This window comes from Podospora pseudocomata, assembly GCF_035222375.1.
Source record: "Podospora pseudocomata strain CBS 415.72m chromosome 1 map unlocalized CBS415.72m_1, whole genome shotgun sequence".
NCBI lineage: Eukaryota > Fungi > Ascomycota > Sordariomycetes > Sordariales > Podosporaceae > Podospora > Podospora pseudocomata.
In genome coordinates, this window is record NW_026946363.1 from 5,012,615 (window position 1) to 5,025,474 (window position 12,860).

The following is a 12,860-nucleotide window of genomic DNA, read 5'->3' on the forward strand; positions in this document are numbered from 1 at the left end:
GCTTGAGAATCGGCCCAGTTCCCACCAGCTCAACTCTCTACCTGGTTTTAAACCCAATCAGAGAACCACAATAGGTCATGGAGAGGTGACGAAGGCGGGAAATTGTTTGTGTATTGTACCTGCCGGGCAAGTTTTTTTCCCCAAACAAAGCGGCGATGACGTATGTGGAGAGAAATTAGGATTACGGCGACGGAAGGAACGGACTGAGGTGGCACCATGGGGCATCTTGTGGATTCGAACACGTAGATTGGCCATCTCACTCCCACATAGTTTTGTATGTACTTCTGAATTGCCCAATAACAAACCTATTGTTCCTGAAAACGTCATCCAAGTGCCACAGAACACCGGCAATGACTCGATGTTAGCCAAATGCCTTCCGAAAGACCTGATAACCGAGGGGAGACCGGAAGTTGAGCAGTTGGTGGAACTGGCTCGTGCATGTCTCGCGGTCAGCTACCCCGCATGTCAAACAGCGCTAGAAGGGGGGTTTACCGAGGAGCTTGGGGCAAATGCGGGGGAGACTGCGGGGAAGCCTTGCAAGCGAGCAAGCGTTGGTGGGAATGGAAGCGCCAAGTCCTCAATCATGGGGAAAGTGGGCCAGAAACGGGATCGTGAACGGTTCGGGGACCCTTGTCAACTGTGTCCAAGACGGTGTAGAAGGGATCGAGGATGGCTGGGTCGTCGCCTTGTCTCAGCATTCGCATGTTATCACAGCATTGCGTGCTGTCAAAAACCCCTTCTCCTTTTCTTTTACCTCACCGACTGTGCTGCGCTGAAAACCGGTTTCATTGACGCTGAGTGGTTTGAGACAGCACCACTGATCAAGCGCTGTTGTATCAAGAACAACATTCCCAGCCAACAGGTTCGGCCGTGCCAGTTTAACAACTAAACACACTACAACCGTGACAAAACTGCGTCAAGATGGTCTTTTACCCCCCTCCTTGGGTCCCGAAGCTCCCATTTGGTGAGGCTTACCCCAGAATCCGGTTGAGATGTAGGCAAACATGGCTAACTGGTTCATACACAGACCCCCCTGATTCGATTACCATCGGAGAGTTTATGAAGAATGAGATCTACGGTCGTCGCCCAATTGCAAAGAGCCGGAATCCCTTCACCTGCGGCTTGACAGGCAAAACATATGGTGTAACCGAGCAGCACAACCGCACCGAGCTTCTCGCAAGGGCCTTGTCTAAGGTTATGGGCTGGGAGCCAAATGTTGATTCGCCGTGGGACAAGGTCATTGCTGTTTTCTCTGTCAATACTGTAAGTAAACGAACAAAAGGAGTTCAGGGTGCAGAATCAGGGGTGCGCGCCGAGCTTTTCGCTGACTTATTGCCTGCGTCGCCGACAGATTGACTACCTGTCTGTGCTTCATTCAGTCCACCGACTGTCCGGTATCGCTACACCTGCCAATGTCGCCTACTCAGCCGGAGAGCTTGAGCACCAGCTTCGTTCTTCAGGAGCCAAGGCACTGTTCACCTGTGTGCCAGTTTTGGAGACCGCCTTGACGGCTGCAAAGGCGGTAGGGATTCCAGATGACAAGATCTTTATCATGGATGCACCAGTGCATTCAAAGAAACTCCCCTACAAGACTGTGGATGACTTGATTCAACTGGGTCAGTCCGTACCTGAGCTCGAGCCCCTGAAATGGGTTAAGGGTCAGGGTGAGAGACAAGTGGCATTTTTGTGCTACTCCAGCGGTACTTCTGGTCTGCCAGTAAGTCGAAACAGTTGAGTCTTGGTTGGATATGGGTTCAGCTAACTAGGGGCCAGAAAGCTGTCATGATCTCGCACAAGAACGTTATTGCGAACACCATGCAATTTTGCATCTACGACTCAGTCTCAAGAGAAAAGTTTGGGGTGGAAACACAAACGGCTTTGGGATTGCTGCCATTCAGCCACATTTATGGGCTGGTGGTCATCGCTCATTCTTCAGTTTGGAGAGGCGATGGCGTCATTGTCCTCCCCAAGTTTGATCTAACAGAGTATCTCCAGGCCATTGAAAGGTTCAAGATCAACTATCTTCCTTTGGTGAGTGTGCATTTCGCTTCGTTTTCTACATTTGCTAACAAACGTAGGTTCCTCCAATCGTCATCCGTATGTTAAGTAGCAGAGACATCCTCAAGAAATATGACCTGAGCAGTGTCCGGCTTCTCTTTACCGGAGCAGCGCCTCTTGGAAAGGAGACAGCTGAGGAGCTCCTGAAGATCTACCCAACGTGGCATGTGGGTCAGGGATACGGCATGACTGAATCAGCTACCGTCGTATGCACCACCAGCGAACACGATATCCACCAAGGCACATCTGGGTCTCTGGTGCCAGGCACAAGGGCCAAGATCATTGATCAAGACGGCAAGGAGATCACCGAGTACAACAAGCCGGGGGAGCTTCTGGTTCAATCACCCTCCATCACTCTTGGATACCTGAACAACGAGAAGGCTACCGCCGAAGCTTATGTCTGGGATGAGGATGGAAGATGGCTGAGGACCGGTGATGAGGTCATTGTCACCAAGGCGCCCAGTGGGTATGAGCACATTACCATTGTGGACCGGCTCAAGGAGTTGATCAAGGTCAAGGTGAGTTCATCATACCCCCTTGAAAATATCGACATTGAAACTCACAACGTTATTCTGAACAGGCCCACCAAGTCGCCCCAGCCGAACTCGAAGCCCACCTCCTCACTCACCCAGCCGTCGATGACTGCGCGGTCATTGCGGTTCCTGACGAGCGCGACGGCGAAGTACCCAAGGCTTTTGTGGTAACACCGGCGTCCATGGCCGGGCGGAAGGACGAGGACATGGCGGCTGAGATTCTCAAGCATGTCCAGGATCACAAGGCGCACTACAAGTGGCTCAAGGGCGGTATTGAATTCATCGATGCTATTCCCAAGAGCCCGAGCGGCAAGATCCTGCGTCGCTTGCTTCGGGATAAGGAGAGGGAGGCGAGGAGAGCGGCGGGCGCGAAGCTTTGAGTGATGGCTGTTTTTGGATATTGAGTATTGTTTTGGAAAGCCATGGTAGTGTTTGCGTGTTGGATAGTAATGGAAGCTAGTATTTTGGAGAATCTTCAACCTGTTAGCCAAATTCTGGAATGCTTGTCGTTCAGAGTGGTTGAGGACTTGATCTCTACCTACAAATCATGTCGCCATCATTCAACGCTGCAGCTGATAAATCTTGCTTGCCGGTAGAGAGAGACTCTACACAAGGACTCCGCAAAGCTACAAAAAGGAGATCTGGATGAGAGAGGCATTGCATGTTGAAAAGTTGCAGTTGCTTTACTGGGATTTTTTTACTTTAGGCCAGTTCCCAGAACAGGGCACATTCCACCACCTAAGCACCACTTACACGACGTCTCCACCTTCCCAATTCGACCACTCAATCTCACCTCTCGCCATAGGTACCAGGTATATTTCGACAACGTCTCGTAAGGTAAGCTATGCAAGTTGACTACCATCCTCCTCATTAGGACTTGGCTAATGACTGGCTTGGTATGGTTGGTGCAGGAAACATGTTGCACTGCCTCGGGTCCGGTGTGCCTTTTGTCAGACCATTAACAACCGACCACCCTTGCCCAATCCTCTACGCCAGCCAGCAAGACTCCCAAGTATAAGATTCTTCACCATGCAGCTCCATGTCTACCAGGCACTATTGCAGTCTTGTCAGCATCTTATGGAGTGGATCATCTGACGGGAGAGCAATCAAGCTACATCCTCGAGGCCATGGAGACTTGTTTAGCTACTTCACAGGGTGGGGGAGACGGGGTGAGATGCCTCTGCAGGGGATTTCCATCGGCCGGCAAAGAACAAGAGTGTGACAGGAGGGATTAGCCGGCGATGCTGCATGGATTCATAAACGATGAAGAGTAGGAACCGGCGACCTCGGCTGGCTACATCCCCGGCCTCGCCGTTGACTCCCCTTCCGCTTCGGTGGCGAGATCAGCAAGGGGTTCCCGTGTAACAAGCTGGAGGATTTCTCGATTTTCGAAGGGCAAGGCAGTGTCTTGTCATCTGCCATGCCCTTATCACGACGGGGATGAGATGGGGTTTTTGAGGATGGCCATCGGGAGTGTGATCTTGACTTGGTGGATAGAGGCCGTCCAAATCACCAGGCAGCTTATAGTCATCAGGAGGTTCACCTCCTAATGTCGTGGAGACGGGGTAGACAAAGGTATCCTTACATTGAAGGAAGGCAAGGAGAGAAAGCAAGCATAGTTGCTTGGAAGGATCAGTCGGTGAGTGAAACCGTCGAAGAGCAGGTTTGAGAGGTTGTATCGGAGGGTGCAAACGAGGGCTGCTCGACTGAGTACCCCTTTGTGACGGACCTCAGGAGTGATGTCTCCGGGAGATATGGCCCAAAGCCACCTGTGCTCCCCAGCACGAGCAGTTGTGATTGGCAGAGAGGGTCTTTTTAGGTTTCCATAACTCGGCCAAAGGAACGCCACCCACCTCATTGCCCAGCGCTACCCTTAGCACCAGCCAGACCTCACTCCCTCGAGCCTATATGATCTGAATTTCTCTGGACAGTTTCCGTGGCGCGGTAGTATAGCGGTTCTTACATTCCCAAGTTAGAGCGAAGATTCAGGTTCGACTCCTGGCCCGCCACACAGCCTTTGATTTCTCAGGGGAAACGTTTCCAGCGTTTCCTTTTTTTATGAGCAATAGTTTTGGTTTTATTTGTTCACCACCGCCATACCCAAGGTATAGTTATTGAGCCATCCAAAGAATAGATAGCTTTTGCCACATCAACAACACCCACACAGTTCACTCATGTATCGGTCAGGGGTATATGACAGATCCGCTCTCCACGTTGGTCCATTGCAGGTCCAGAATCTTCCTCAACTTCTCGTGCGGCCCGACATCCCGTGATAATCGCCTTACATTTTGCAAATCCTTCGTCGCGAAAAAAACATTTACATCCTGGTCTTGGCTGTGTTGTCGCTAGTCGCGTTACATAGTCCGGTCTGTTGGTAGTTGGGCGGCCAAGGTCTTCTTAAAGCCGTTGTAGTTGAACAGGCATGTCTGCGGCAAACCAACAAACCACAGCCAAGGGTCACGATCCTTTTCATATATCGCTTCACCGTTGCTAGGGAAGGTAACAATGCTCTTGCTCGACATTGTTTCATTCGACATCACCAAAACCTTCACCGACATGCCGGATAACCGTCGAGGGAGCCATGACACGCCACGGGCAGGTTTTGCCAGAGTTGCGGTACAGGAGCCACTGCATCGTGAGTTGGTGATCGACTGATCATTTCGAAGGAGTAGGTCAGGAAAGTGGGTATAAGAATCGCGACTCGTCGGCCTCAACTCCTGCTCATCTTTCACCATCATCCTCCCTCATCAACAAACCTCAAAAGCCAAATCCAAAATCTCCTCTGCAAAGATGCAATTCTCGGTCACTCTCATTTCCTTGCTGGCTTCCCTGGCCATGGCCGCGCCTGGGAACAGTCCCGCCCCCGACTCCATCCACCTCGACCTGCCCGCTCTCAAGGATGGTCTGGGATACATGATCAGCCCGGAGTTGAAGCCCGAGACCAACCAAACCATTGTCAAGAGACGCGAGGGTTGTGTTGCGTGCCAATGGTGAGTGCTTCATCGACCCATCACACCAAAGGGAAACCCACTGACAACGAACCCAGGTGCGGTGGATGTGGTGTGAACCAGGGAATGTGCTGCATGCCTATCTGCTGCCAGAAGAGCTCTATTTCGAAGGAGAGCTGCTTGAGCAGCGGATGGCACTGGTCGACCAACTGCTAAAGTCACGGGACATTTCCACAAGGGGGGTGCGAGCTGGGGAAAGGTATGGTGGTTCATCCTTTCAAGGTGTTCTGCGATATCGGTGTTATTTCGGTGAAGCAGTTTGAGCTAGAGATAGGAAGAATACGTAGGAATAGATCCTGTGATCACTTCAGCCTCCAGCAACCCAGATCATCACCCTGAGAAGAGGATCCACCTCCACTTGGAGTGGAAACTGGGATTTGCTTGTGTACTTCTCTCCACAAGTAGCTGACATTCGCGGGGGAACGCGATTCGTGGACGAACCGGTGGATTTGAGGTGACGCAACCGAGATGTGTGACAGAATTACTCTAGCTGAAGCTATTTCAGGTTGGATGTGTTTGTATGGTTCAGGACAGCAAGATGAAGAAATCTGGAAAACCGGTATCGAGCCGCTTGAGACTTTGCATGCGACAACAGCAGCTATATGGCCCGTGCAGTGCTCTGCTATTCCATTATCAGTGATATGAACATATCGAGTATGAGGGCACTCTCCCTAGGTAACCCATGCTGCAAACGGAGCTGCCAAGATTGGCCTTGCCAAGCGCGGGGTGAGTTGCAGATCCAAGCATCTTCCCTGGGCGCACAAATATTGAGAAGGCCGAACATGTGCTCGTCTCTCAAGCAGTTGAGGCTTGGGGGGAGATGGTAACGATCAGAGCAACAAAACACCAAATATACCGATTCGGAGATAGAGAGTAAGGACATACGCTGGAGACGGATCTACGGATCTCAGAAGCTCAGAAGCTAGGAAGAAAGGGGATTTTTTTTTCAGGGTCCCCGAGAGTGGCAAGCCCGGAGGACGAGATATGCTGGATGCAGTTGCGGATGCGGGGGTGGTTGGCTTCGGCATGCCGCGGCAAAACAACTGACAGCCTCCGCTCGAGCGATGGTGTAGCTCCCTGTGGCAGCTCGCGGCTTACTTGAAGAGAAGATCTCCTGTTGCATTTTCTTTATTTTTTCTCTCTCGAGTTGTCCCGTCCCTAATCAACAAACCCACCGTCAGCCATTGCCAGGTGCCATTGCTGCCATTGACGATGTCTGCTGTCAACCGTGGGTTGCGCCAGGCCACCAAGTCCCTGCACACACGCCTTCCCCAGCGCATCTCGCAGCGCTCCGCTCTGCCATTGTTGAGCAGCACATTTAAGACGGCCGCCCCCCTCACTCCCGCCGCCCTCCACGCCCGCAGAAGCAACTTCTCCACCATGGCCTCTCTTCAGTCTGCCGCGACCACGGCCCCTTCCCCCGCCGGGCACAAGGGCTACGATCCTGAGATCCAAGACATCGCCGACTATGTGCACAACAAGCCCATTGACTCTGAGCTTGCCGTGAGTTGAGCCTCCCGGAGCTAGCCCCGCTTTATCCCATCTTTGGCTGATGCTAACCTTTCCCCCCCTGAACAGTTTGACACAGCGAGATGGGTGTTCCTCGACACTCTCGGCTGCGGTCTAGAGGGTCTCCAGTTCAAGGAGTGCACCAAGCTCCTCGGCCCTATCGTCCCAGGGACCGTCGTGCCCAACGGCACCAAGGTTCCCGGCACACCCTATCAGCTCGACCCCGTGAACGGTGCCTTCAACATTGGTGCTATGATCAGATGGCTCGACTACAACGACTGCTGGCTCGCTGCTGAGTGGGGACATCCCAGTGACAACCTGGGCGCTATCCTGGCCGTGGCTGACTGGATCACCCGTACCAACAAGGCCGGCGGTAACCTCGCTGGCGGCAAGATCTTCACCATCCGCGATGTTCTCGAGGCTATGATCAAGGCGCACGAGATTCAGGGCTGCCTTGCTCTGCTCAACTCGTTCAACAAGGTTGGTCTGGATCACGTAGTTCTCGTCAAGGTTGCCAGCACGGCTGTTGTCAGCAAGATGCTCGGCCTCAACGAGAAGCAGACTGCCGATGCCATCACCCAGGCGTGGGTTGACGGCCAGAGCTTGCGTACCTACCGCCACACCCCCAACACCATGTCCCGCAAGTCGTGGGCTGCCGGTGATGCCTGCCAGCGCGCCGTCAACCTGGCCCTGAAGGTTCTCAAGGGCGAGAGCGGTGTTCCCACCGTTCTCTCCGCCCCCGTCTGGGGCTTCTATGATGTCCTCTTCAAGGGCAAGAAGTTCGAGTTCCAGCGCCCCTATGGCAGCTACGTCATGGAGAACGTCCTGTTCAAGGTGTCCTACCCTGCCGAGTTCCACTCTCAGACCGCTGTCGAGGCCTCTGAGAAGATCCACGCCCAGCTGAAGGCCATGGGAAAGTCTGCCGCCGATATCAAGGAGATCACCTGCAGGACACACGAGGCCTGCGTCCGCATCATCGACAAGCAGTTCAAGCCCATGGACAACTTCGCCGATCGTGACCACTGCATCCAGTACATGTGCTCCGTCATGCTCGTCTTCGGCCGTCTTACTGCCAACGACTACGTTGACGGCAGCGAGGCTGCCACCTCCCCTCTGGTCGAGTCTCTTCGCAAGAAGATCAAGTGCGTTGAGGACCCCCAGTTCACCGCCGACTACCATGACCCCGCTCTCCGCACCATCAGCAACGGCCTCACCGTTGAGCTCAACGACGGCACCGTCCTCCCCGAGGTTGTCATTGAGGCTCCTCTCGGCCACCGTCTCCGTCGTGAGGAGGCCAAGCCAGTGATCATGGCCAAGTACAAGCGCCACTTGGAGCCTCACTACAGCGCCGAGAAGGTGCAGGAGCTCCTTGAGCTCGGCCAGAACCCCAAGAAGCTCGAGGCTATGGAGGTTGACCAATATGTGGATTTGTATGTTAGCGAGAACAGCAAGTTTGTCAACTAGAGATTGACAGACAGGCTCAAAATAGACTTTACTAAATGCAAATACAAAAAAAATTAATTTTATACATATATACCCTCATGTTGACACTGTATCGCTGACTCGGGACGTTGTTTCGGCCCGCCCCACTGTCGGGAGGGGTTGCACAGTCCCTGGTTGAGTCCCTTGACGGTTCGGGTACCGGCACACAGTGCATCCCCGGCGCCCGGGCGCCACTGGACTTTTGGTGGGGCTCCGGACTCGTCACAGCACTGCGCCACCCTGTAACCTTTCTTGCAACCTTTGACCAACACCACAATACTTCTGTTGACTGCAACGTCAAGCACCAGACTTGAGACGACATTTCCTTTTACTGCAGAACGAACCCTAAAGATTCTCCAGTAAACTTCACCGAACTCAGTCATCATGGTCTCCGAAGACCGCCAAAGAGTCATTGAGACCAACCGGTCTCTGCGCAACATCAAGAATGTAGGCAACTCTCTCCTCAACCACATCACAAACGCCCATCTAACCTGTGTTTTCTGACTATAGGAACTCGAATCCCTCCTCGAAAAAGGTGTAATCACCGACGAAGCCTACGACACCATCTCGGGCCTCCTCCCCGCCGAGTCATCGTTCAACTCGCGGTCTACCCCCGCCCCTCGCACCAATCCCTCCTCCCTTCCCACTCCAGCTGCTACCCCCTCCGCCGCTGTCCCTCCCACAGCAGCAATGGCAGCCCTCTCAGTAGGCGGCAACCCCAACCCTCCCCCTTCATACGCCCAGTCTACCGGCCCCCCTGCCCTCCCGGGTCGGAACCCTCCCCCTGCTAGTGCCCCGACCAAACCGATCATCGCCCACGCGAGAGCGCTTTACAAGTACAATGCTGCCGACGCGAGAGACTGTAGCTTCGACAAGGACGATAGGGTTGCTGTGTTTGAGTATATGAATGCGGATTGGTGGATGGGGAGGAATCAGCGGACGGGGCAGGAGGGGATTTTCCCACGGTCTTACGTTGTGGTGGAGGACGAAAAGGCTGCTCAACCTGCGGCCGTTCTTTATCCTCCCCAACAGCCGGTCTATGGTCAGCCTGCTCCGGGGGCGTATGGAGGGGGTTATCCGGGTGCGCCACCGCCCGGGCAGCCGTATCAGCCGCATGATCAGGGGCAGCAACAGCAGGGAGAAGAAGGGGGGAGTAAGATGGGTGAGCATGGGAAGAAGTTTGGGAAGAAATTGGGCAATGCGGCGATTTTTGGAGCGGGTGCGACGATCGGGTCCAATATTGTGAACTCTATCTTTTAAGGGGTGGGATTGGAGATGGATGGGTCTCAATGGACAAGAGACTGTGAAGGGGAAAGGATGTATCTTTCTTAACTTTCACTTATCACCTTTACACCTGAAGCCTTTTTTTTTTTTTTTTTTTCCTTTTTTAATTTTGCGTCTTTGGGACTCTTCATCATGTTAAGCCACGTCATGTTCAGAGTAGGGTTTGGGAGTTTCGGGATTCATGTTGATTTCTTACGCTAGGTTGGGATAATCTATCTTTTATTTTGTGAGAGATGCAAGAGTGGTATTGGTTGAATGTTGCTAGACATGGAAAAAACAGATAAAACAGTATTCAAACGTTATGGTTCCTAAGCGGGATAGATCGTTGCCGGGAGAAATGTGAGAATATGTCTGTCAGGAAGTACTGATATGATGGTTTGCCAACTTGGTAGTGATTCGGTTTCTGGCTTTCAAATGTCATCGACATGTAACCTAAATCTGTTAATCAAAACATGAACAAGTAACAGCATCAGTGGTTTAGTGGTAAAATCCATCGTTGCCATCGATGGGCCCCGTGTTCGATTCACGGCTGATGCACAACAGTTTATCTTTTGTTCTTTGCATTTTTTTCTTCTCCACTATGCCCAACAGAGAGTGTCTGATTATTTTTTTTTTTTGGACAGATTGGGGGTTTGATGTGATTTTTGCTGGATTTCCACCCACGTAAAGTTCGATTTGTGAAGGTTGTGGGAGTGGACAGATGCCCGTCGTCGTGGTCAAGACCAATTCCAATTCTCCGTTTTACCCAGCCACAAAGATGGTGCGATCCGGAGAAGCTATGTTGTTGTTGGTGCGTCGTATAGGCGAAAGCATGCTGAGGGATTCCCAAAAGCGGGGGGACCAGTCCAGGGGGAAGGGAATGCACGTTGTCGGTCTGGACCTTACCCATACCAGAATAGCCCCAACCAACCATTGGAATGCTACTGGGCGAACTCCGAAAAGGGTTGTTGCAAGCACCCTTGTCACATCACCAACCCCAGGCGGAAAACGTGTGTACACAGTCAGCCGTCTGCGGCAATGCCTTACTTTGGCTTGCCGACAGTTTGGTCTCTTTTATTTAAGAACGTGAGATGGTCTGAACTCGGTCCTCTTCCTGATCTCAGCTGACAGGTTGGTTTCTTTTTGACATACAACCCAAGTTTTGTTAATCTTCCCTCTCCAACCATCTCATATGCACTGTTTCGGAGGGCTGTTGTTCTCTCTGACGCTCACACAACCGACATCCCACACTTTTCCGATGTGGATTGTGAAAATACTATTGTGACAAACGAGACAACCATCATCACCCTGCTGCAGGGCGTGTGAATCTCGCAGCAATGTCTCGAGATCTCTCCCCGGCGCACTCCGGCTTGTCCTCCGGCGCCAAGAGTCCGGTCGCCGGTCCGTCATTGGCCGCACCGCCAATGCCGGCTCGGTCTCCGGGCTCTGTTGCCGACGACGCCGCGGTAGAGTCCGACGTCAAATCAACCCTCACCACCGCCGGCAGCATCAGCAAACGCCCCTTGATCGGCAAACGCCACGCCAGCACCCGGTCTGACGCCTCCGGTCTTCTACCATCAGAACCAGGATCACACCCCGACGCCCCATTATCACCACCCTCCCCCGGCTCCGACTCGGAAGAAGACACCTACCCCGAAGGCGGTCTCCGCGCCTGGCTCGTCGTCTTCGGCAGCTGGCTCGCCCTCTTTGCCTCCCTCGGCCTGATGAACGTCATGGCCACATTCGACACTTACCTCTCGGCGCGCCACCTCGTCGACCACGACAACGGCACCGTGGGCGGGATTATTTCTCTGTACACCATCCTCAGCTTCACTCTGGGGATATACGTCGGTCCGGTATTCGACAAACACGGCCCGCGGTGGCCGATTGTCGGGGGGAGTGTTTGTCTTTTCGCGGCGTTGATCGTGGTCAGCATATCGACCAACTACTGGCATTTGCTGGTGGCGTTTGCGGTGTTCAGCGGTCTGGGGAGCGCCTTGCTCTTCACGCCGTCGATCGCGGCGATAGGGCATTTCTTCAACGAGAGGAGGGGGTTAGCCACCGGGGTGGCGACTACGGCGGGGAGCGTGAGCGCGGTGGTGTTTCCGTATGTTGTGCAGGAGTTGTTTGTCATGGTTGGGTGGCCGTGGACGATGAGAGCGTTGGCGTTGATTTGTCTTGGGGTTGCGGTGGGGGCGAACTTCTTGATCAGATCGAGGTTACCGCCGGCGAAGCATGCCAAGATCACTCCCAGTGTGAGGGTTTTCCAGACCAAAGGGTTTGGGTTGACGCTGGGGGCGGTTTTTCTGATGCAGTTTGCGGGGTTTGTGCCGCTGAGTTATCTTTCGGGGTATGTGCTTGCCAAGGGGTTCGGGCAGGAGTTTTCGTTTGATGTTGTGACGGTGCTGAATGCCAGTTCGGCGTTTGGGAGGGTGGCGGGTGGTTGGTTGGGGGATTGGGTTGGGGTCTATAATGCGAATGTGGTGTTTTCGGTGGTGGCTTCTATCGCATGTTTTGCGGTTTGGTTGCCTGTTGAGGAAGGAAAGGCCGGGATGATTGGGTTTGCGGTTTTGTTTGGGTTTACGTCTGGGAGTAATGTTAGTTTGATGCCGGTTACGGTAGGGAAACTGTGTGGGACGAGGGAGTATGGGAGGTATTATGGGACGGTGTATACTATTGTTAGTCTTGGGGTTTTGGTTGCTATTCCTATTGCTGGGAAGTTGGTGTTGGGGAGTAAGGGCAGTTGGGATGGGTTGATTGTTTTGACGGGGGTGGCGTATCTTGCTTCGGCGGTGGTGTTTGCGGTTGCGAAGATGTCGATTGTAGGGTGGAGATCGAAGCCTTGGGTGATTTTTTGAGGTGGAAGGAAGGGGGGTGGTGTATGAAGTTATGATCTTGCTTTCGGCTTTTTTTCATTTCGGGGGGGGGCGAGGGGGGGGGAAGCGGTGTCACTGGCTGCAAGCTGTGTAACACGCTCAGAAGGGGAGCTAATCTACGATACCACAGC

General features: G+C 53.2%; 5 protein-coding genes and 1 non-coding gene across 6 annotated transcripts; all 6 read left to right on the plus strand.

Annotated features, from left to right (window-relative positions):
* The first annotated feature begins 197 nt into the window (after positions 1–197).
* QC762_117270 (uncharacterized protein) lies at positions 198–3,156 on the plus strand. Its single transcript, XM_062886154.1, has 6 exons — positions 198–964; positions 1,028–1,263; positions 1,352–1,717; positions 1,774–2,031; positions 2,079–2,576; positions 2,639–3,156. The coding sequence occupies exons 1-6, from the start codon at positions 922–924 to the stop codon at positions 2,969–2,971; spliced, it is 1,734 nt and encodes a 577-aa protein (XP_062749208.1). The 5' UTR covers positions 198–921; the 3' UTR covers positions 2,972–3,156.
* Positions 3,157–5,096: 1,940 nt separating this feature from the next.
* Positions 5,097–5,585, plus strand: QC762_117275 (uncharacterized protein; the record flags this gene model as incomplete). The annotated part of the gene is made up of 2 exons (XM_062886155.1): positions 5,097–5,226; positions 5,356–5,585. 2 exons carry the CDS (start codon positions 5,097–5,099, stop codon positions 5,583–5,585), a joined length of 360 nt encoding a protein of 119 aa, XP_062749209.1.
* Positions 5,586–6,366: 781 nt separating this feature from the next.
* Positions 6,367–8,650, plus strand: PDH1 (ATP-binding cassette transporter CGR1). Its single transcript, XM_062886156.1, has 2 exons — positions 6,367–7,102; positions 7,178–8,650. The coding sequence occupies exons 1-2, from the start codon at positions 6,812–6,814 to the stop codon at positions 8,570–8,572; spliced, it is 1,686 nt and encodes a 561-aa protein (XP_062749210.1). The 5' UTR covers positions 6,367–6,811; the 3' UTR covers positions 8,573–8,650.
* Positions 8,651–8,825: 175 nt separating this feature from the next.
* On the plus strand, positions 8,826–10,269 carry PIN3 (protein that induces appearance of [PIN+] prion when overproduced). Its single transcript, XM_062886157.1, has 2 exons — positions 8,826–9,037; positions 9,101–10,269. The coding sequence occupies exons 1-2, from the start codon at positions 8,975–8,977 to the stop codon at positions 9,848–9,850; spliced, it is 813 nt and encodes a 270-aa protein (XP_062749211.1). The 5' UTR covers positions 8,826–8,974; the 3' UTR covers positions 9,851–10,269.
* Positions 10,270–10,340: 71 nt separating this feature from the next.
* On the plus strand, positions 10,341–10,411 carry QC762_0016950. Its single transcript has one exon. It is a non-coding gene; the product is annotated as a tRNA-Gly (tRNA).
* Positions 10,412–11,190: 779 nt separating this feature from the next.
* QC762_117300 (uncharacterized protein) lies at positions 11,191–12,711 on the plus strand (the record flags this gene model as incomplete). The annotated part of the gene is made up of 1 exon (XM_062886158.1): positions 11,191–12,711. One exon carries the CDS (start codon positions 11,191–11,193, stop codon positions 12,709–12,711), a length of 1,521 nt encoding a protein of 506 aa, XP_062749212.1.
* Between the last annotated feature and the right edge of the window lie 149 nt (positions 12,712–12,860).

Excerpts from the sequence above, each read along its gene's own strand:
- QC762_117270 (XM_062886154.1), top strand. The coding sequence starts at position 922 with ATGGTCTTTTACCCCCCTCCTTGGGTCCCGAAGCTCCCATTTG. Across the intron at positions 2,032-2,078 it reads AGATCAACTATCTTCCTTTG|GTTCCTCCAATCGTCATCCG; the intron begins GTGAGTGTGCAT and ends TAACAAACGTAG. Across the intron at positions 2,577-2,638 it reads AGGAGTTGATCAAGGTCAAG|GCCCACCAAGTCGCCCCAGC; the intron begins GTGAGTTCATCA and ends TATTCTGAACAG.
- PDH1 (XM_062886156.1), top strand. The coding sequence starts at position 6,812 with ATGTCTGCTGTCAACCGTGGGTTGCGCCAGGCCACCAAGTCCCTGCAC. Across the intron at positions 7,103-7,177 it reads CCATTGACTCTGAGCTTGCC|TTTGACACAGCGAGATGGGT; the intron begins GTGAGTTGAGCC and ends CCCCCTGAACAG.
- PIN3 (XM_062886157.1), top strand. The coding sequence starts at position 8,975 with ATGGTCTCCGAAGACCGCCAAAGAGTCATTGAGACCAACCGGTCTCTG. Across the intron at positions 9,038-9,100 it reads CTCTGCGCAACATCAAGAAT|GAACTCGAATCCCTCCTCGA; the intron begins GTAGGCAACTCT and ends TTCTGACTATAG.